The sequence below is a fragment of the Balaenoptera musculus genome, chromosome 2 (genome assembly GCF_009873245.2).
Source record: "Balaenoptera musculus isolate JJ_BM4_2016_0621 chromosome 2, mBalMus1.pri.v3, whole genome shotgun sequence".
Classification (NCBI taxonomy): domain Eukaryota; kingdom Metazoa; phylum Chordata; class Mammalia; order Artiodactyla; family Balaenopteridae; genus Balaenoptera; species Balaenoptera musculus.
The window spans coordinates 15349621-15373847 of record NC_045786.1 but is presented as its reverse complement, the minus strand read 5'-3'; the positions used below and the strand labels follow the sequence as shown (position 1 = coordinate 15373847).

The 24227-nt window shown below is 36.3% G+C and overlaps 1 protein-coding gene across 1 annotated transcript in view; it reads left to right on the top strand.

The window, feature by feature from the left end:
* MALRD1 (MAM and LDL receptor class A domain containing 1) overlaps nt 1–23948 on the top strand; it is a 612855-nt gene extending 588907 nt beyond the window's left edge. The window contains exons 39-40 of the mRNA XM_036841268.1: nt 21098–21173; nt 23868–23948. Of these exons, the coding sequence (XP_036697163.1) occupies nt 21098–21173; nt 23868–23948 (157 nt within the window). The remainder of the gene's footprint in view (nt 1–21097; nt 21174–23867) is intronic.
* Nucleotides 23949–24227: the final 279 nt, after the last annotated feature.

The window sequence follows — 24227 nt, the reverse complement described above, 5'->3', positions numbered from 1 at the left end:
TAAGCAAAAATATCCTGGCATCCCTTCAGGGTTAGTCACTGAGTTGTCAGCATGTTATCCTAAAGAAGACAGTTATAGCTCCATTATGTAGTGTTACTACTAAACTATTTCCATATTAACCAGTTCTTATCTTTACATCCCCAGTTTCTAGCATTGTATGCATAAATGATACCCAATACACGCCCACTGAAGGCTATCTATACTTTATTGAACATTATCCATACTTCTGACCATCACCAAAAACATTGCTCCTGTCTACTAATTACTTTTAAATTAAAATGTTGCACGTTAACTTTTAAAAAATGTCTTTTTGAAAAAAAAAAAATGTCTTTTTGCATGAAATCTTTTAAGCCCTAAAGCAAGTTAGAATGCTTGGCCAAGAGATGGCTAAATGATAAAAATGACTCACCTTGAAAATAATACCAAAACTTTGAGATAGGCAGGAATTAATGTAAGCAGGAAATTCATCATCCTTTCTAAATAAACCTTAACCTTAAGATTTTTCATTAGATTTTATAAAAAGAATCTGTAGCATAAGAGGCCCTTCGGTGACTTGAAAGAAACGTTTTTGTATTGATTTCTTAAAAACATAGGATGGAGCACTGCATGCTCAGACAATGCTAAGCACAGCAACGAGACTCTTAAAGTTGTTTTTAGAGATGCAGTTCTTGGATTTTATTATACATTCTCTGACCTTTCTGTTAGCTACTTGCCATTGAATGTATTAGTGAGGACACTCTGATTGCAGGGGAAGAAAGCATCTCAAGCACCTTAATCAAAATAAAGAATTTAGTGTAACAATGCACATGTCTTCCAGAGCACAAGGGTAGGAATAAAGAGATCAGACCTCAGGAAGGCCTGGACCCAGCAGTATTCTTCATCTGCCTCTCATCTCTGCTGCTTTTTGCTTCATTCTTGTTGGTTCTCTCTCTGAAGACATACTTCCTTTTCTCTCTGTCTATATAAGAAAAAGGTGTGGACTAGAGAATGGATGTTTGTTACTCATTATGTCCCCAGATCTGTGGAGAGACTATATCTTTGTTTTTACGTCTCCGTTCCATATTCCAAAGGATAACCCTCTGATTAGCCCACTTGGGTCAAGATCCCATTTCTGGTCAAATCAACTGTGGGTGAGCTATGGGGCAGGATCAATAGTACAAACATGGCTGCTGGGTGGGTGGGTGGGGTCATCATGAAAGGTCTCTGAAAGGTATCCACTACACCTGTCCCCATGGTCCAAAATCCACCAGATTTTTACTCATGACACTTTAGAGGAAGCAACAAATGTAGCTGCCTTCTAGAGCTGTTTGTGGTTCATACGAAGTAGATGTGACAATCCAGCCTACACCTAGAAATCTAGATTAAAGGATACAAAATAAATAGTGGACTATTTATTCTTAATTTGCTGAAGCCACATAACACCCACAGCTTTCCTATTTTGGATTATATCATCTTTGCCTGGGGGAAAATATGCAATAAATTGCTGTTTATTATGCTGCATTGTGGCACTTACTCCTAAAGAATTGTGTTAATTTAATAAATACACTAACAAAAGTTAAAAATTAACAAACCTATTTCATTCAGTTATGCTGAGAAATAAGATATGTCTATGTCTTTTCTAAAAATTTTCTAAATAATTTCATAGGATTGTATGTATGTGCAACAGTAAAAAGATTGCTGATTAGGAAATTATAAGACCTGAATGTGATCTTGGGAATGCCTCATTATTCAATGCCACAAACATGTGCTAGTCTTGAGAAAGCTCAAAGGTATATAAGATTATCATCTTATATGCTTTCTGACTCGTTACTCCATTATAATATGTATTTGACTATGGCATGTGTAATGGTAGAAATGTAAAACAAAATACTTTGGGGGTAAAATGGAAGGAAAGAAGGATCCAAAGAATGACTGTTGTTTGTATTTCTGATAAGAAAGAAGGTTATTAGGATCCCAAAAGCTATACCAGCTGCCCATGAGGATTACAGGTGTTCTTGTTTGAGATTTATGAATAAGTGGCCCTGACTTCCAAATAAAATATCTATCTCTATAATATTATTCTTTCTCCCAGACCCTTTCCCACTGCTGACACCCTGTATGATAATGTGGCTCTTTGGAGGCAGAAGTTTTGCTTCTCTTCCAGTGTGAGATCCTGGCATAGACCTAACCTGGACCCAGCGATGGGTATTTATTCTTAGTCAAAATCAAAACCTTACTTACTCTCTGCCTCAAGGCATTCAGCTGCTCTTGCAGCTAGAATGTCACTAGTGAGCCTGTCCTTGGTCCCTGAAATGAATACTTAGTCTTAGCAAACTGGAATTCCACTAGGGGCAATGACCAAGGTCGTCTCATAACGCTTGCGAACATTTGCTCTCTCCACATGTGCATTTGCCCTCAAGAAGTACAGCTGTTAAGATCCACGAACCGAACTCCCCAGTCTCAGTCCTTTGTGCATACATTGGCCATGCTCCGCCAAACCCTGCTAAATGTTTACTTTGAGCTAGAAAAGCCAAATGGAGAGCAGGGTTTCGAAATCTTCCCCTTAAAAATGGGATTGGACCATGTGTGATAATGATGATTTCTCCTCTTCCTCCTTCTTTTTCTTCTCTCTTTTTTTTTTTAAATAAGAATCTTATGCAGCCCATTCTTTTATACTTTTCCCTTCATCCTCACCTTTGTTTGTTTGTTATTTTATCCTGAAATGGTAGAACAGGCCCATAAAAGAGGCCTCAGAGGAAAAAGAGTCTTTGTCCCAAAGTGATCACATCTCTGCTCCTCTCAGAAGAGTCCCATTCCCTACCCTGTGGCCGGGAATTTCATGAAGTCAGAACTCCTCTTATTCAGAGTGGAGTGAGTAGTGCACCGGGGCAAGCCTTGGCATATCACATAGAGGTGATATATTCTGGGGAGCCAGCAATTCAGATGGATGAAGAGGGCTGCAAAGGGAAGGTAGCAATCGTATAAAGACTTGAAGGATGGAGAAGCCAGGCAGAGATGAAGAAAGAGGGTTCCTGAAAATAAAAGAGAATGTGGAAACTTATAGTTTTCAAATTGGCTGACATAGCTATAGAATGGGGGTGGGAGAACAAATTAGATTACACTTAGAAAAGGATATGGTAGAGAGGTGGTTAAAAGTTTTGAATGCCTATTTTAAGGAGATTTCAACTTATTTTAAAAAATTGGGCTGAGTGCTGGCTATCTTCTGTCTGTCCCCCCAAGTCCACCCTCTACACTTCTCCACCAAACAGGATGGAGAGGGTAGAAGGTGGATCTGGAGACCTGACCTCTATGCACTGCATTAATGGGCTGAATTTATATTCATCTGAATTTATAATATGTTTGGCCAAAGTGGAGCACCTTGAGGGAGGAAAGAGAGAGGGGGCTGGGTATTCATAACCCTGGCTCCTGCCTGCAGCATGGTTCCAGGTGGCTGCTGGCAGTGACAGGTCCATGAGGAGCCCCTATGCATTCCACAGCTGTACCCTTCTCAGTCTGCCTCCTTCCAGCCTAGGGTGGTAACAGGCATGATGTCATTGGCCCAGCCTACTGCACCATTGCTACTGGTTTCTTTATATTCTGGCCAAACCTTTGCAAACTGTCACTTGATCAAACGCACCTCAAATTTCCCAGTTTGAGTATGTCAGCTATTTCCTGCTAGGGCCTTAACTGATGCAAGCCAGGGAAGTGTTTTAAGAATGACAAGAAGTGTTTTAAGAATGTAAGAAGAATGACAAGATCATATCTATGGTTAAAAAAAAGAATGCAGAGCATGAGAACAGATTAGGAAAAGATTAAGAGAGCAATCTGCAGTCTAGAGGACATAAGCCTGTTTGAGAGGTTAGATGAGAGACAGTGAGAACTTGAACTTGAGCAGTGGTGACTGACCTAACATAGGAGGTGAGGAAAAAGCAGGGGTCAAAGTTGATCCGAGGATGTCATGTCTAGGCAACTGCACAGCTGGTAATGCCACTAACAGAGATCCAAAAATCCAGGAAGAAAAACAGGTTGGGCAACAGGGAAGAAAACTATTTTGACATTCTGTATTTTCTTATACATAAAATGAGGAAGTTGAACTAAATTTTTCCCAAATGTGTGTCATGTATATAGGCCACATCCACAATTTAGGGCATGACTATATATTATGTTTACTATTCTTTTTATTTATTTACTTATCTTTAAATAGACTTCAGAGTTTGGTCCTTTGGGCCCTGAGTATTCCCTGGTTGTAATGTAACTGCATTAAGCCTTTCAGCTATTAGAGTGCCTTTTACCTGACTGAGTAGTGTCCTACCTTTATCTTTGCATTCTGAGAGAGTTAATGCTTATTTTTAAAAAATTTTAAAGTATCTAACTTACGATATTAAACCAGGCACTTGGCAAATCTTTCTGTATGGTGGTCTTGACCATGCAACTGACTGATGGTTAAAAACAGCAATATCTGGGACTCGGTTATAATTCTATCCACTGATAAAATCTCTGGGAAGCAGAGACAGCAGTGTCTGTTTACTCTGCTCCTTGCCTAACACACAGTGTGCATTTCATAAGTAACATGTAGGGCAGATGAAAAATAAGATGGCTAGGATCTGTAGATTTGCAGTAATACATCAAAGTCTTGGAATTCAGGCTCTATGGGCTGATTATGCCCAAGACATTGAATGAGTGGTGCCAGCTGCCTCTTTCCAGACTCTAATGGCCAAGAAGAACTTGTTGATCAAAGGAAGATAGAACAAATTTTCAGAAGTGCTAGGCTTACTTCTTCCTTTGCCATAAAAATAAAACATAAAAAGGGAAAACTTTCGCAAAGGCTAACCACAGAAGTTGTGTCATCTGCGAATTTTCCGAAGTCATGTTGGACAAAAAGTAAGCACTCCTACCTCTGAGCTTCCAAAGCGCTTTGTTCTCAGCCTTGTTTTTCCCTCGTCACATTGACTTTTGATTTGATGTCTCCCATAACAGATTGTGAGCCTCTTAGTGGTAGGGTCCTTGTCCTATTTATATTGATATTCCTTAGAAATTCATCGTAGAAAATATCTGTTAAATCAAATGTCTCAGCCTGTTTCCAGTAGGATGTTTGAGCCCAAATGAACAATTTATTTTCCAAGAAATATTTTACTCAGCCTCAATGCTCCAGGATTTATTCCTACTAGAATACTCACAGATGACTCAAAGTTAGGATATCATTGTTCGGTATTCTTGAAGAATTTCAATCTAACTTGATTGACCTTCATGCCATTCTACAGAAGCTGAAAGCAAATAAAGGAATCCCAAATGAGCCCTACATGTATGGCTCTACATGTACCCTTAGCAAAATCATTATTGGGGTCCATGATGGGCTACAAAATCAGCCCATAGTCAGAAGCTTACATCCTAGAATATTAATGAAGGACATTAGAGAATACCAAAAACCTACAAGTATGAACATTCATAATCTATGGAAGAAACTGGGCATCAAAACACCTGGGCATGTCAGGGAGGCAGGAAATTCAATTTACTTTAAAAAGTGACGATATTCACTCCTCTCAATATTGTCCTCACACTATACCATTTAATTTGGATATCTATATGTGTGACAGATTTCACCCTGAAGTTTCTGAAAACAGTGCCTGGCATCTGACAATCGAATCTAATCAATATAACTGGTAATCTAATTACCAGTTTTATTAATAAGGATATTATTACTCTCATTCTACTTTCTTTCGTGAGTACACAGATTAACTCTTAAAGTAATAGTCATATTTATCAAATGAACAAAATTAGAAATTTCACATGAATTTCAAAATGATTTGCTATTTTTACTAAATAAGTAGTAGCCCTTTAAATAACCAGTTCCCTGGTCATTTATTATATTATTTGACTATGCAAAATCAGCTTACATGCAATGTGTCAGGAATATAAGTCTGGAATAATGCAAGCTTCATTGGTGTGTACGTGTGTGTGTTGTCACTGCAAACTCTCCCAAGTTGTTTCAAATCTATTGTCATTGGATACAGACTCCAAATAGTCTAAGAAATAAATTCTGTGTAAAAAATATAAAGAGCACTTTACTGTATAATAGCCCCATGTTCTAATTATTTGATCTGAAGATAGCTATTTGGCCATTTTAATACAGGTGACTATTTGGCAGAAATAGTCCCCAGGGCAGGATTCAAGGCCCTTTTCAGCGTCTTCTCTCTGTTCACTATAAATCTTACATTAGCAGGAAGACAGCATTTCAGTCCTGAAATATTTCAGTGTTGCATGTGTTTCTTCATATCCAAGCAATCAGAGTAGAAGAATGTGTTGTAGGAAATCAGAGTTGCTCCTTGAAAGACGTAACCTGTTTAAATGAGGAAGGACAGGAAGGCAGTAAAGAAAAGCGTGCTATTAGCAAATCATTTAGCTCTGCTATGGCATGTAGCAAATACATTTCGTTCCTTTTGCTGGAGAATCAGAATTCTAAATGTTGTTCTTTATTAATGTTACTAGAGGGTAGGGAATTTCAAAGAGGGGAAGATGGGATCAGCTTCATAATTTTTCTTCATAACTGCTTTGCCATCCTCCTGATAGACTCTTTTCTGCTTTCAATTATGTTTCACACAATTTCTCCTTAACAGCATCCTTAGGGACACTCTTACAAGTTCAACAATCTGTTTACTGTGTTGGAATTTCTAGTTCACTAATGAATCAAAGGACAGAATGACAAGAGAACTTGAAAGACCAGCTTATTTTTGTCTTTGTGAAAAGAAACATATATCAGAAACTCTCAACGATTCATTTATGTACTTGTTGGCAAAAATTTATTAAGCATCTATTATGTGCTGGGCACTGTGCTAGTCACTGAGAATATAGAAGTCAATGATAATTTACACTCTGGTGGAGACAGCATATAGAAAAGCAAATAATGTCAATTCTTCAACAAGCATATATGAAACACATGCAGTTGCTTCCTACAAAGTTCTGGAGAAACACAGGTAAAAGAGAGGCCAAGTCTCTTTCAGAGGTGAAAATAATATGGTGGGGAAATTGAGGAAGGATTTAGTGAGTATATGCTGCATCACTCAAGTCTGAATTCATGGATTGAAATCCCCAAGATGAAAATGAGGAAGCGCAGACAGAACAGCTTGTGTCAAGGCACAAGCTGTAATGGAGAATGGTGTGGTTAGTGTGAATAAAACATAGGTCAGGTAAGGAAAAATGATAGGAAATTTACTGAGAAACAACAGGGATAGACTATTTTTAAGAAATCTATATAGAATGCTAATCATGTGCTTGTGTACTTATAATTTCTCTTTATGTTTTAAAAATAAGTTGTTCTAAAATAACTACAAGAAAATGCAATTTTATTGCTTTTTTTCAAATTTTAAGTATTATAAGCTGAACTAATTCATAGACCAAAGAGAGTTTTAAGTAAATGTATTAATAAATCCAAAATAGGGTATATTTAAAGGAATTTGTAGGTATTTGTAAGTCATAATGAAATAAGTAAGTTTTTCTAGATAGATTGTCATATCGTGTTGTCAACTTTAGATTGTCTAAAATGATTTAGAAAGAAGCAAGTTGCTAGGTGACTGCTAAGGGAAATCACGAAGACTAATAATTAACTTCAACATTGCAATCAGTTTCAATCAAACAGATTATGTGTCTATGGGAATTCAATAAGAGAATTAGAGGGTGTTTTCATATAGAGCAATTTACATGAAAAAATATTTCATTCTGATCGAAGAAAGTTATATAGTACTTGGCCCTTCCCAACTGTGGGACTTTGAGGTATTACATTCATTCAAAGAGAAAGGAAGAGAAAATATTTTCAGAAGAGGTAGCTAGCAAAAAGTTAGCCAGGCAAATGTGTATTTACTCATATTTGAACACCCAGTGTTAGTAGAACAGAGCCAGCAAAACTATGTGTGATGAAGGACCGGATGTGTTTTGCTTTGTTTTGTTTTCAATCCATCACATACCAATGCTTTTGTAAGAAGTATTGGAAAAGTGAAATTAAAAGACACACAAAATACTAGTCTAAATTTCTTATTCTGAGCCTCAACAGACATAAATTTACTCTGTCAAATAGCTACAAACATTTCTAAACACCTATCCTCAATTTTTGTATTTATCTCATCACGGAACCATAAACAGAATAAGACCATTACCATACATAAATCACACTCTCAGTAGCTCTGCAGCAGAGTACATGGCACATATTTGGGACTCAAGTAACGTTTCTGAGATAAATTGGAAAATAAAGATTTTATCTCTGCCCATAGGAAGTTAGCATTCAAGTGGGAGAGACATGAATGTAAATAGATAAATGCAACTAAGTTCATTTTTGTAGACAGATTCTTACATAGCGTTGTCAACTTTAAATTGTCAAAAGATTTAGAAAGAAGCCAGTCGCTAGGTGATTAATAGGGAAAATCACAAAGACTGATAATTAACTTCAATACTGCAATCGGTTTTTAAGCAAAGAGATTACGTGTCTAAGGGAATTCAATAAGGAAATTAGAGTGAGTTTTCATATGGAGCAATTTACAGGGAAAAATATTTCATTCCAATTAACAAAAATACCATATATCCTGATAGTAAAATGCACACTGCACAGGGGAGTACAAAGAAGAGAAATGGTTTATCTGGCTCCAGAGCTGGCAAAGGCTCTGGCCAATGAGGAGGGTATTTAAGAGCAAAAACAGGAATTATGACCTACTTAAAACCCCTAAGAAGTGCAGCAGGGACGGCAGGTAGACGTTGAGAAGAAATGCTGAAAAGAGAGGAGCCAGGAAAGATTGCGGTAGGGATCTTACCTTTCAGGCAAATGATTTACAAGGAGCCAGGGCAGGGTGGAGGCGAGGAGCTCGTGCAGGGGAAACACCTCATGATCTTTTCCAAATTGTAAAATCACCACCCCACTCCCAAGATTCTGATATACAGCAGCCTAATGAATAGAATTTGGAAAATACAACAAAGTGCCAGAAAAGAATTAAAAATTACATTGAATGTCACTACCCAGAGATAGAGATTGTTACCATTTTGATGTGTCTTCTTCCAAACTTTTATCAATGTGCACACATGTACATGCACCTTTCATCTTGAAAATCTGTGTTCCACTGTGTGTCCGGTTCATGTTAGGTGGTTGTGCATGTGCTAGAAGTCAGTGGAGACTGCCCTCCCATTGGCAACATGGGGTCTCCTTAGGGTTAAGCTACAGGAACCTGGGTCAGCTTTATTCATACTAATTGCTTCCATGTTCCTGGGCATGTTCCCATGTAAGCACTCTGCCACAGCAAGATCGTATTAAACAGTGACATGTTTTGTGGTTAGTGATATTTATTTCTTGCCTCAAAAGAGTAGGAGAAAAATATGGCAGCTGGTGTATCATGTGAATGAGTTTAGCAAACTTTGGTGTCCCAGTGGTTTGGTTTTGTGACCCCGGATGATTAATCCTTTCCTCTCCCTTTTGGGGCATTTCTGGTTATATTTCCAAGCCCAATTCTTTCTGAACTTTTTCACCCAAAACATTTGGTTCAGCTTCTTCCTTAAGGACTGGGAAATGAAAACTTGAGCTCATGGACATCCCCCCTAAATTATCCCTGCTTTTTCAAATTGACTTGCTTCTTTTCTTTCTTTCTGTCCTGTGTTACAGATTGATGTTGTAATTCTTTTTTTAAAAAAATGTCATCATCTTGCCAAAGGTAGAGACCATTATATAGGTGAATATTTTTGTTTACTACTCCCATGATGTCTTCCCTTTTTTCTTCAGCAGTGGTCAGGTAATACAGTATTTTACAGGAGTATACATTCAATGAGAAAAGGATGATTTATAGACTCAGTTTATTCTTTCTTATAATGCTTTATGATGTGCAATTTTATTCTATCTATAGATTCTTTTTTTTTAACTGTCCTTTTTATTTTTAACTTTTAATTTAATTATAAGTGACACACAGTATTATATTAGTTTCAGGTGTAAAACACACCTGATTTGATACTTTTACACATTAAAATATGATCTCCACCATAAGTCTAGTTACCACCTGTCACCATTCAAAGTGAGTACAATAGTCTTTTTTTTTTTTTTTAACATCTTTACTGAGTATAATTGCTTTACAATGTTGTGTTTGTTTCTGCTGTGTAACAAAGTGAATCAGCTCTATGTATATATATATCCCCATATCCCCTCCCTCTTGCGTCTCCCTCCCACCCTCCCTATCCCACCCCTCTAGGTGGTCACAAAGCACCGAGCTGATCTCTCTGTGCTATGCAGCTGCTTCCCACTAGCTATCTATTTTACATTTGGTAGTGTTTATTTGTCAATGCTACTCTCTCACTTCATCCCAGCTTACCCGACCCCCTCCCCGTGTCCTTAAGTCCATTCTCTACATCTGCATCTTTATTCCTGTCCTGCCCCTAGGATCATCAGAACCATTTTTTTTTTAGATTCCATATATATGTGTTAGCATATGGTATTTGTGTTTCTCTTTCTGACTTACTTCACTCTGTATGACAGACTCTAGGTCCATCCACCTCACTACAAATAACTCAGTTTCGTTTCTTTTTATGGCTGAGTAATATTCCATTGTATATATGTGCCACATCTTCTTTATCCATTCACCTGTCAATGGACATTTAGGTTGCTTCCATGTCCTGGCTATTGTAAATAGTGCTTCTATGAACATTGTGATACATGTCTCTTTTTGAATTATGGTTTTCTCAGGGTATATGCCCAGTAGTGGGATTGCTGGGTCGTATGGTAGTTCTATTTTTAGTTTTTTAAGGAACCTCCATACTGTTCTCCATAGTGGCTATATCAATTTACATTCCCACCAACAGTGCAAGAGGGTTCAATTTTCTCCACACCCTCTCCAGCATTTATTGTTTGTAGACTTTTTGATGATGGCCATTCTGACCAGTGTGAGGTGATACCTCATTGTAGTTTTGATTTGCATTTCTCTAATGATTAGTGATGTTGAGCATCCTTTCATGTGTTTGTTGACAATCTGTATATCTTCTTTGGAGAAATGTCTATTTAGGTCTTCCACCCATTTTTGGATTGGGTTGCTTGTTTTTTTGATATTGAGCTGCATGAGCTGCTTGTATATTTTGGAGATTAATCCTTTGTCAGTTACTTCATTTGCAAATATTTTCTCCTATTCTGAGGGTTGTCTTTTCGTCTTGTTTATGGTTTCCTTTGCTCTACAAAAGCTTTGAAGTTTCATTAGGTCCCATTTGTTTATTTTTGTTTTTATTTCCATTTCTCTAGGAGGTGGGTCAAAAAGGATCTTGTTGTGATTTATGTCATACAGTGTTCTGCCTATGTTTTCTTCGAAGAGTTTTATAGTGTCTGGCCCTACATTTCGGTCTTTAATCCATTTTGAGTTTGTTTTTGTGTATGGTGTTAGGTAGTGTTCTAATTTCATTCTTTTACATGTAGCTGTCCAGTTTTCCCAGCACCACTTATTGAAGAGGCTGTCTTTTCTCCATTGTATATTCTTGCCTCCTTTATCAAAGATAAGGTGACCATATGTGCATGGGTTTATCTCTGGGATTTCTATCCTGTTCCATTGATCTATATTTCTGTTTTTGTGCCAGTACCAAACTGTCTTGATTACATAGCTTTGTAGTGTAGTCTGAAGTCAGGGAGTCTGATTCCTCCAGCTCTGTTTTTCTTTCTCAAGACTGCTTTGGCTATTCGGGGTCTTTTGTGTTTCCATACAAATTGTAAAATTTTTTGTTCTAGTTCTGTGAAAAATGCCATTGGTAGTTTGATAGAGATTGCACTGAATTTGTTGATTGCTTTGGGTAGTATAGTCATTTTCACAATGTTGATTCTTCCAATCCAAGATCATGGTATATCTCTGCATCTGTTTGTATCATCTTTAATTTCTTTCATCAGTGTCTTATAGTTTTCTGCATACAGGTCTTTTGTCTCCTTAGGTAGGTCTATTCCTAGGTGTTTTATTCTTTTTGTTGCAATGGTAAACAGAAGTGTTTCCTTAATTTCTCTTTCAGATTTTTTGTCATTAGTGTTTAGGAATGCAAGAGCTTTCTGTGCATTAATTTTGTATCCTGCTACTTTACCAAATTCATTGATTAGCTCTAGTAGTTTTCTGGTAGCATCTTTAGGATTCTCTATGTAAAGTATCATGTCATCTGCAGACAGTGACAGTTTTACTATCTATAGAATCTTATAACAGATTTAATGTGCCACACTGTAATTACACACTACAAATTGTAATCTTGGTGCTGGCTTTTTTATGATAAACACAACCATATTAAGATGCCCCTCATGGGAATTCCCTGGCTGTCCAGTCATTAGGACTCCTTCCTCTTACTGCCAAGGGCTGGGTTCCATCCCTGGTCAGGGAAGTAAGACCCGACATGCTGCACAGTGCAGCCAAAAAAAAAATGCTCCCCAAATCAAATTCTCTAACACACTGTTGTGCTTCAAGTGTTCCATTTAATCCCTCTCCCTTCTTGCTACCACCCTCTCCTAGATAGTTTTACTGAGGCACACTTTGTCATAGTCTCAGTCTGATATTTTGAAAGATATTTATTGAAACAACCTAGCGAAACCCATTGCTGGTCTTCCTAAAATAATGTTATGGGCACTTGTTACCTTTTTAGCCTAGAGTATGGTGACAGGATGCATACCATAAAAGTCTTCTCTCCTGAGTTGGTGAAGATGTGCTTCTAAGCAACGGGGTTTTTTTTCTTGTTTGTTTGTTTGTTTTTTGAAAGTGTGACCTATGTGATTGATTCTTTTGTCCTGCTTAAATTTTAATTGGAGAATCTTAAAGTCAAATTTGTATCCTACATTAAGTAAGTAAATAGACTCTTACCATACCGATGTCATATACTGTCCCCATCTCTTTCCCTCTGGCTCAACTCTATTTTCCAGTTCTAAGAATTCTTTTCTCCACTTCCTATCTGTTTCCTATTTTTTAAAAAAATTTATTTATTTTTGGCTGTGTTGGGTCTTCATTGCTGCGTGTGGGCTTCCTCTAATTGTGGCAAGCGGGGGCTACTCTTCGGTTGTGGTACCCAGGCTTCTCATTGCAGTGGCTTCTCTTGTTGCAGAGCACGGGCTCTAGAATGCAGGCTCAGTAGTTGTGGTGCATGGGCTTAGTTGCTCCGCAGCATGTGGGATCTTCCCAGACCAGGGCTTGAACCCATGTCCCCTGCATTGGCAGGCGGATTCTTAACCACTGCACCACCAGAGAAGTCCCTTCTCACTTGGTTTATATTCTTCTATTGTGCTTATCTTTGCAAACTGCCATAAAATTGCTCTCATTACAAAAAGGACAAAGTAGTGTCTAAATTAAAAAATGTGTGATACCTCTCCTTAAAAACAGTCTATTCAGACAGGCTAAAATTTGGATTGGAAACAGTCAGAGACCAGGTATAAAATAAAACTTGTCTAAGGTTTTGAGAAAAGAAAGATGATGTATGTCAATCGTTTGGCACCGATAATTGCACAGGAAATGCAGTGCACCAATCGCCTCCTATTACTACAAGTTAAAAATGAACAAACCAAAAAAAAAGAATAACTCATTTTTATAGGTTCTAAAATCAGGAAGCAAAAATTAGAGCATTACTCATTAATTTTTATAATGAGACAGAGAAAAAAAAATTATTAGTACCCAAAGAAACAAACATTTCTAAAAAGATCTCTTCTTGACAGAAATATGTTTAATGAACATTAAAAATAGGTATGAGTAAAAGTGGGGACCAGAAATATATTATTTTTGTTAGGATTTTATAATGTATTTTCCCTTTATGTGAAAGATTAGCACACTCAGAAAGACTTCATAGAAAGTCTTAGGACTGGAAACATTTGGGAAAACCTAATTGAAGAGTTTAAAATGACATAGGTGGAAATGAGTAGAGTAGAATTGAGATTTACTTCTCTGAGACACTCCAGATTCACCATTTATCAGGCTAAGCAAAATTTAATATAATAGGCATGACTCCCAGAATAAATGGATTCCATTTCCACCAGTGAAATGATTGTATTTCATAATTTAGATGGGCCCTTTTTTAAAAAAATATGTCACATGTACTTTTATGGTTAGAAAACATTTTTCCCCAGCAGTAACAAATCAAATACTTCATAGCCTGAAAACTCACATCAACCCCTGATATTTATACATGGATATTTCATACCTCTTATTTTTCAGAGATATATATGAGATATAAGGGACACAGACCTTTATTTTTCAAATATTGTAAAATGAGTTACTTGTACCAAATTAATTTTTCTCCAATAATATGACTTTTTCAGTTTCCATGTAATGAAATAGATAGAAGGACCATCCCTATTCTATTATACTCTGCTCATCTTCAGGAAAGCCCCCAGGCTGCTCCTCTGGGCTGGCACTTAACCAGTTAAAAAAAAAAAACAAAAATGGAAAGAGACAGAGGTCAAAAGTAGGCTCCTGGCCCACTAAAAGTCTTGGGCTAAGTGGAACAGAAATCTAAATACAAATGTGACTCCATGGTAACAATAATAAAAATGAATGTCTTTTCTCTCTGAGTATTGATGATGTATATTGCTGGGAGTAGGCATGGAAGAACAGAGTAGAGAGCTGGTTAGTGGCTTTTTTTCCATCATTAAGCCTTCGGACTATGTGCATTCATTAAGGTATCCTTTCTATAAACATTCAGTTGATTCCTGCCGCACTAGGTACTGTATTAGGTGCTGTGATTAAGAAAAGAAGGTAAAAGAATAGCACTGGACTGTTAGTGGGCATCTACTTGTGGTAGGCATTTTATAAATGTAATTTAATCTAAGAGACAGAAATCTAGCAAGCTGCCACCCTCCAAAAGAAATTCTACAGGCAGGAACAAATAATGATCAACTTCGTAAGTATAGGACCTAACACAGTGTTTGATAAATAGTATGTGTCCTAGAAATGTTGGATAAATTTAAATAAACATGAAAGATGATAAATAACATAATCAGCATTCTAGCATTTCACCACCTTAAGGAGTGAGTCACCACATTATAGACATCATTTTCCTTCAGGCCCTTAACTCAGGACAGTTATTTCTTGGATCTTAGAATGTTCTTCAGCATTTAGAAACAAATATAGAAATCATTTCTTTAGTGGAAGCATGAGAGCAAATTCCTCCACACACACATGCACAGCAAATATCTTTTGGTAAATAAATTATCATGTTTATCTCTTCAAATCACCTTGATAGCTGCATTAGGATTACCCAATTTCAGAAAGTGTTGTTCTCCATACTTTTTAGTAGACAGGTTTTTACAGTAGAGTTTTATAATGCAATCCACCTGGATGTAACAGGAATCATCATGCATGGCCATCTTAAATGGCATACCACCTTACTTTTATAATTTGTGCTAAAGTTTTGAGCTCATCTGAACATTTTCTAAGCCTATTTTTAAATACGAATACATTGTGACAGATTTACTCCCATGAGATGGTAGTGGGGACTACCACTTGGTGTTTGGTGGATTTGACTAAGAAGTGTGAGTAGTTTCTCAGACACACGAAATGACATACCAGTAAATTGGAGAAAAACATGTCTGTTCTTAACAGAAAGAAAGTAAACCACTGATGGATAACCAAAACAACAATTAATTTAGTAAATAAAATTAATAATTAATAAGACATACTCAGTAAAACAAATTATAAAAGCTGATTAAAATTATTAATTAATAAACTTAAAATATGTGTAAATTGATGTTTCTTTTGAAGTATAGACTTGTCAATAAAAACAATTCAGGCATTGTCTTGTCATTCTTTCTTTGTAACCCTCCTGATAGCCATTCTTCAACATGCAGAGTGACACCTATGCTCACTGTCACCTTGTTTTTCTTTCAACCTAGATAAAGGTTTATTCACTTATCCAGTCTAAAGGTTTCACATTAAGTGACAATCAGACTCTACCCAAAACTGTCCAAACGTTGCCATAATAATTTGCCTCATACACTAGCATTACAATTTATTTTTATATTAATGAAGGTTTTATAGCACCACTAAGCTAGAGATAAATGTGTTTACCAATAAGGAACCTTAACCAGAGCAATTAGACAAGAAAAAGAAAAAAAAAGCCATCCAAATTAGAAAGGAATAAATAAATCTATTACAAATGACATGATCACGCATATACAGAAAATCCCAAAGAATCCACCAAAAAGCTACTAGAGCTAATAAATGAATTCAGCAAAGTTGCAATATACAAAATCAACACACAAAAATCAGGTGTGCTCCTAAATACCAGCAATACAATCAGAAAAAAAAATTAAGAATGCAATCACTTTTGAGAATAGCATCTAAAAGGATAAAATACCTGGGAATAAATTTAACCAGGGAGGTGAAAGATTTCTACACTTAAAATTACAAAGCATTACTGAAAAAAATTAAAGAAAACCTAAATAAGTGGAAAGACATTTCGAGTTTATGGATAGGAAGACAATATTGTCACGATGTCAATACTGCCCAAAGCAATCTACAGATTCAACACAGTGCCTATTAAAACTCCAACAGCCTTTTTTGCAGAAATGGAAAATTGATCCTCAAATTCATATGGAATTGCAAGGGCACCAAAAAGCCAAAGCAGTCTTGTTAAAGGATCAAGTTGGAGGGCTCACACTTCCTGATTTCAAAACTTACCACAAAGCCACAGCAAACAAAACAATATGGTATTGGCATATGAATATACATAGAGACTAATGGGTTATAATTAAGAATCCAAATATAAACCCATATATCTATGACCAGTTGATTTTTGACAAGTCCATTCAATAAGGAAAGAACAGTCTCTTCAACAGGTGTTGCTGGGACAACTGGATTTCTACATGCAAAGGAATGAAATTGGACCCCTACCTCATACCACACACAAAAATTAACTCAAAACAGATCAAAGACTTCAATATAAGAGCTAAAACCATAAAACATTTAGAAGAAATCATAGGAGTAAATCTTCATAACCTGGGATTTGGCAATGCATTCTTATATATGACACCAAAAGTATAAGAAACAAAAGAAAAAAATAAATTGGACTTCATCAAAAACTTTCATGCATCAAAGCGTCTTAAGAAAGTGAAAAGACAGCCTACAGAATGGGAATATTTGAAATCATATATATGATAAGAGTTTAATACACAGAATATATAAAAACTCCTACAACTCAACAAATCGACAGACAACCCAATTAAAAAAAATAAGCATACTTGAATAGACATTTCTTCAAAGAAGATATACAAATGGCCAATAACCATATGAAAAGATGCTCAACATCATTAGTCATTAGGGAAATGTGAATCAAATCTATAATTAGATACCACTTCACACCTTTTGGGACGGCAATAATAGTAATAATAAAATAGAAAATAACAAGTGTTCGTGAGGATGTGGAGAAATAGAAACCTGCATACATTATTTGTGGAAATGTAAAATGGTACAACTGCTATGGAAGACAGTTCGGTGCCTCCTCATAACTTAAAATAGAATTACCATATGACCCAGCAATTCCACTCCTAGTTATTTACCCAAAGGAGTTGAAATGGGGCCCAGATACTTATACGCCAATGTTCAAAGCAGCATTATTCACAATAGTCAAAAGGTGGAAACATCTCAAGTGTCTATCATCAGTTGAATGAATAAACAAAATGTAGCATATGCATACAATGGAATACTATTCAGCCATAAAAATTATTGCAGTTCTTATACATGCTACAGTATGGATTAACCTTGAAAACATTAGGCTAAGTGAAATAAGTCAGACAAAAGGATAAATATTGTATGATTCCACTCATATGAAGTACCTAGACTAGGTAAATTCATAGAGGCATAAAGTAAGTTAGAGGTTACCAGGGGCTGGAAGAAGAGGAGAACAGTTTTTATTGTTTAATGGCTATAGAATTTCCTTTTCTACTGATGAAAATGTTTTAGAAATAGGTAATGGTAATGGTTGCACAACACTGTGAATGCAGTGAATGCCACTGAATTGTACACTTTTAAAAAGTGGGTAAAATGGCAAATTTTGTTATATATATTTTACAGTTTTTTAAATTAATAAAATTAATTTTATTAAAAAACTTGAATTATATTCTTTAAATGGGTGAAGTGTATGGTGTGTGAAAGTCATGTTTACTGGATGCAACATAGATAAGTTTTATTTTTTGTTTTTCTTCATTGCCCATCTACAGTGATTTCAGATATCTATTTTAAATACTTTCATGTTTTTAATCAACACTAAAACAATTTTGTTAGTTAATAAGCCATGAAGTCAATTCCTTTAGAGGTGTTCATATGCTCACTAAATTTAAATTGGAAACTTGCATCAGAAACATTTTCTCTGTTTAGCCCCCTCACAATGCCACCTTATACAGTGCCTGCACATATTGGATGCAGCCAGAGCTTAATAATGATTTAAGTGAATTCATCACAAGTTAGGGGAGGAAAACTCATGTGATGCATGCAGCTTCCTTTCCTCTACTCTAAGCTTCTAAGTCAATGCCTTGCTGGTTCCTAGAGGTCGCTCCATTCTTCGAGACCTCAGCTCTTAAAGAGCTGTCTGCCTAATGACAGATACAGTAAGTTAAACAAGCATTTTTTATCCTAATGCAGACTATCATTGCAGCATACAGTGTTAGAAGTGGTAGAAAACTTCATAGTCAAACATTTTGTTTTCCTCATATCAGGATCCATCATTTTAAGTAAAATTGTTTATGTTTGAATTTATGTAATTGATGAAGGTGGAAAATTATATCATAGAACTTGAAATGGTAAATATATGGAGTTGACATTTAAAATTTTTCTTAATGGAAGTATCTATGGGCAGTGGGTAATATTTTACCTTTTAAATAGGAAAGACATTAAGAATTAAGCCCAACAATTCAGGGATATCCAATGTTGGGAGACATACACTTGATCTGGGAAAAATAAAAGTTTGAGATTACTAATAAACATAATTTGAAGTAAACAAATTTGCTCACCTTCCACTACTCCTACTGTGACCCTTTCTTGTTTTATTACAACTCCGTATCCTGACACTTATGTATCACCCTTCTTTCTTTATAGTCACCCAATCCCCAAAGGCTGGCCACTTAATTTTAATAGAAAATTATTTAAGACTTAAAATCCTTCAGACGAAAAGTAGCTTCAATAGCTGAATCAATAGGGTTGGAAAATTGATCAATTTACTTGGCTTCTGCCTGCCAATATTGGTTTAGGTCATCTGGGGTCTCAGCAGTTCAAAGCCAAAAATAATCACCTCATATCGAAATCTTTTGTCTTGCATGTGCCTCAATTCTATCCACCTGACAGCCGAGCCTGTCCCTCCAGTTCCTGGTTGCCTGCCCAGTCTTTGGACCATCTGTCCTGTCTAGTCTTATGGTTTGGGTTTCCTCCTGTTTCCCGATTTCATGCCTGCTTTCAGCCAAGAATAATTTTTCTGAGCTGTCGGTGTTTGTGGCTGTCCCGTCTTTACCTAGTTCCTAATTTCCATTTTGTTCTAATCCTCCCTCTCTGCATGTTGTTTCTCCTGTACCAGCCTTTGCTTTCACATTTTGACATATTTCAAAACACCACTTCATGTCCCACCCAGTCTCAGTTTTGAGAGCAGCACTGTCTAGGCTCTTGCTCTAACTATGCCAATTACTGAGCTTACTACTCTGAGAACGTAACATTGACTAGTCTTGGAGAGAGAAAAGGCAAAGAATCAAGCACCACTCATTCAATTTAATTAGAGCAACTCATAAGTTTTCAATTAGTGGTTAAGGAATTAACTTGTTGCCTCACCATTTAAGAGTATATCTATGATTTTTTTTTTTTTCGCAAAATAACTCACAAAAAATGGCTGCTATGGCCCTCTTCATCAATAACCAAAACGTAGATGCAATGAAGGTGAACTGGTTAAACTACTGAATATTTAAGCCAATTACATAGAAACAGCGGAGGTCAGGAAGCTTAGAAGACACTGAATCCACAGGAAGAATGTATTGTCAGCCAAACACAATTACCCTGATTATGCTATTGGGCTCACGAACACTGTTATTTTTTAGAAGAGGACCATGCGGTTTGGTAGATGAAATAAGAGGTCATACCTCTGACAGTTTCTTTTCAAAGAGTAAATCAGTAAGACTTCCTCTTTATTATCTTTTCTCTTAGGATTTAAGGGTACATTACTGACAAACATTTATTGTCATTATACTCTGATTGGGCAAAAATAGTCATGCATTATATATTTTTTCTTCCTGGTTGCCTCCTCAAGACACTGGCAATCATCCTGGAATCGGTCTTCCATTCTCCACTATGTGTATGTGTACGTGTGTGTGTGTATGCATGCATGTGTATGTGTGTGTGTGCATATTTGGGATTTTCCTTATATCTTCAATAGGATGTATTTAGTTATCTGGTTATATTTATTTCTTTCCTGTGATGAGCATTTTTTCTTCATCAGTTGTGACCAGCTATACCAGGGCTAGTTGTCTTCTGATAAGTCTATTGACTCTTAAGTAACTGAAGTATAAAAAGGAAATGATCATTTAGGAGCTCAGTTAATCAGAGTAAATTATGCAGATCTAGACCAGTATGTGAGATTACCAAGGACATGCCTCTATGATCCATGAAAGGAAATACTAACATAAAGATCTCTTCAAAATGCTCATATTTAAATTTGCTGTTTAAAATGTTAAATACTATGACATGCACTACATACAAATCTCTATGACAGACACTGTCATGGAAAATAGTCCTCAGGATGTGGTGGGTTTGGCAACTCTTGGAGTCGATGGGACTTCAAGGTGGCCTTTCCTTATAACCAATTCAACTTTATATAACATTGTTCTTTCTAATCTTGTACACCTTGGTATTACTTGAATAATATTTAAGCAATCAATTTTAAGAACAACTTTTTTTTATGTGCTTGGGTTTTTTTTGGATTTAAATATTCAGAGGTCAAATTACATTTACTTTCAAGAATGTGTTTGCCTTGGCATCCTGCAAAAAAGTCTTTACTTATGGAAATACCTTCATAAAAATAAGTACACTGGCTAGATAATGTGTCTCCCAAAGATTTCTATCAGATAATAGCCTGAAAATGTCCTGTGGTGCATTTTAATACTTACTTTTCTTTTTGTGGCCCTGGGTGCTTTAAGGAAAACGAAAAGAAGTGTTAACTGTGCACTTGTTAATCCAATTTATGGGAACTGGAGCAACCCAGAGAAAACAGAGGTAAGTGGTAATGAACTGTATTGTTTCAGAACGGGGAACAAGCCTGCACATGCATGCACACACACACACACACACACACACAGTGTTGTCTGGACATGTTCCCATATCATGGTTAAAAGATGTGTTTTAGTGGAGTTATTTCTCCACTAAAGAGGTGGGATGGGAAGGAGTTTCAGTCTCTCTAAATATGCAATGAGAATTTTCCATTTCAGGATGGTTTCAATCTGCTTGTAGAATCAGTTCACTGTTAAATGGCTTTGTGGTCACTGTTCATACCCAAATAGAGCTGACAAATCTGGAAAATATCAGTTTAACCCACAAAGTATTAGTCATCTACTCACAGTAACTCTTCATTGACTGTTCTTCATATTTTATTCCCAAACACAAAAGGGAGAATAGCGTTCTGTGCTCTCTTTCAATTCAGGTGTGGGCTGTGAGGGTCGTTACCTGATAACTTAGAAAGAGAAAGGAGAAAGTGAAGTGTGTTACATCTTTCTTGGCCTTTTTTAGGGCTACTCCTTATCAGTGCAATATGAAGTAGGCTAGAGAGAAAATGGCAAGTATAATAAAATCTCTCTCATCCCTTTCTTAAATAGGTAATATGAGCATCCATCTGGGTATAAAACAGGATTAGGCATAACACATCACTTCTTCTGTATGAAAGCTTCCTTACATCTGATTTTAGAAATATTGTATCAAATTCATTCTCTTGTGAAAGTGAACAGGTAGAAAGCCAGCTTTCATTTTCTCCTATTATTCTTTTAATTAAAATCCTCCATAAAACAGTTGTTACTGTTGCTGAAACCGAGTAGCAAAGGTTTCAGATCAGGTGGTTTCTAGTATTTTTGAGTGATGTGGTTGAAGTCTAACACAACCCTTGACTTTTTTATTTCTGTTACCTGATAACTTAAAAAGAGGAAAGGAGAAATTAAGGGCATTGCATCTTCAATAATGATGTCATATACACTTTTAGTATTGTTTTGTTAGGAATGAAAGGAAGAAGTAAGATATTTCCCAGAACACAGAGAGAATTAATTTGGATGATTTGCCAAGTCAGTCAAGTCATAGACTAAAAATGAAAATGTAGCCCTACTTAATGGATAATAAGCAAATAAATAAATGAATATTTAAGAAACAAAATGTAATACATCTTCTTGACAAAGTAGGAAGGTGTAATATAAACCTATTTTCATTTTTACTAAAGAAAAGAAAACTTAATCTTTTTAATCTTTAGCTTAGTTTAACTTTTAGTATCTGAAAGTTACAAATGATGTAAGGAATTAAAATGTGTTTTAAATTTGACATTTTTATATTTATCATTCCTCTTTCATGTTTTTTTCTTTCCATTAAGAATGGCTAAGGAAGAAATCCTGTCATAGCTCTAGACTTTTGTTGCTATTTTGATTTCTGTTGTTTCAGAAACAAATGACTTTGTATTAATTAAACTAAGTGCACCTTCCCTGACATTGTAACAGAAAAATAGACTTCCCCGAAAATACTCTTCTGAACATTCTTAGAGAAAATTCTCATATTCTGATATAGAAATTGAGAGAATAGTATAATGAAAACCACATACCCATCAGCCAACGTCAACAATTATCAACCTGTGGTCATTCTTGTTTCACCTCTACTGCCATCTATTCCCTTCACCCACCAGAATGGTGGTGATATTTTTTAAAATAGACTAAATTTTCTTTAGAGCAGTTTTAGGTTCAGGGCAGAACCTAAAACTTTCCATATACTCCCTGCCCCCACCCATGCATAGCCTCCCCCATTATCAACATCCACCACCAGAGGGGTAGATTTCTTACAATTGATGAACCTACACTGATATGTCATTATCACCCAGAGTCCATAGTTTACATTATGGTTCACTCTTGGTGTCAACCAGAGTGTTTTTAAGCAAATTCCAGATATCATTTAATTTTACCTGTACAGACTTCAGTTGTACCAGGATAAGAACATAAAAAATATGTAACCACAGTAACACGCTTAAATATTTAATAATAATTCCTTGACACAATCAAATATTCAATCAGTGTTCAACCTACCCCAATTGTCTCATAAGTAAGTAGGGGGTTTTATACTTTGTTATTGTTGCTATATTTTTAAAATCATGATCCATATAAGGTATATGCATCCAAATTGGTAGACATGTCTCTTAAGTCTCTTTTAATCTCTAGGTTTCATTTTCTCTCTCTTATTTCCCCCTTGCAGTTTATTTGTTGAAGAAATGAGGTTGTTTGTCCTATACAACTTTCCATGTTTTAGATTTTCTAATATACACTGCAAAATATAATTCTCTGAGCTGAAAGCTGTTGGTTGTTGTTTTTTAAAAATTTTTTGTTTTGTTTTGTTTAACCTAACTATAATCAAAACAGCAGACTTAGAGAAACCAGCACCATAGAAAGAAGCAGTCAAGATCCTGGCCACTACATTCCCCCATCCCACCAGAGGTGAGGATGAGGCAGTGGCTCCTATGCCACCAGAGGACGCTGGGCATACACCAAGACTAGGCCTGTGTCAGTGGTTCAGGCAGTGTGGACTGGAGGTGCTGAAGTAGGAGCTGGCGATGCTCTAGTTATTACTGCAGTGAAAATCCATTAAAAATTCACCTCAATCTGCATGATCTGGAAAGAAGTCTCTTATTTTAATGCCTAAAATCGTAACTTTTTTCAATGTGTTTTTCTTTAGAGTTCTATATACTCCTTCTCAAATCCATTATATGACACAACATCAGGAAGCCTGGAGACTGTATCTAATCATCTCAAATAGTACCATCAAGATCAAGTATGCTTGGGACTTCCCTGGTGGTCCAGTGGTTAAGACTCTGCGCTTCCATTGCAGGGGGCGCGGGTTTGATCCCTGGTTGGGGAACCAAGATCCCACGTGCTGCATGGTGTGGCAAGAAAAAGAAAAACCAACCAACCAACCAACAAACAAAAAAAAGATCAAGTATGATCTTGTATTCCAGTCCGTGAAATCTGATAGAAACTCATGCAATAGTAAAAATAGGAGGGATTCAGAATACTACTCTAATTATTACATTTACAA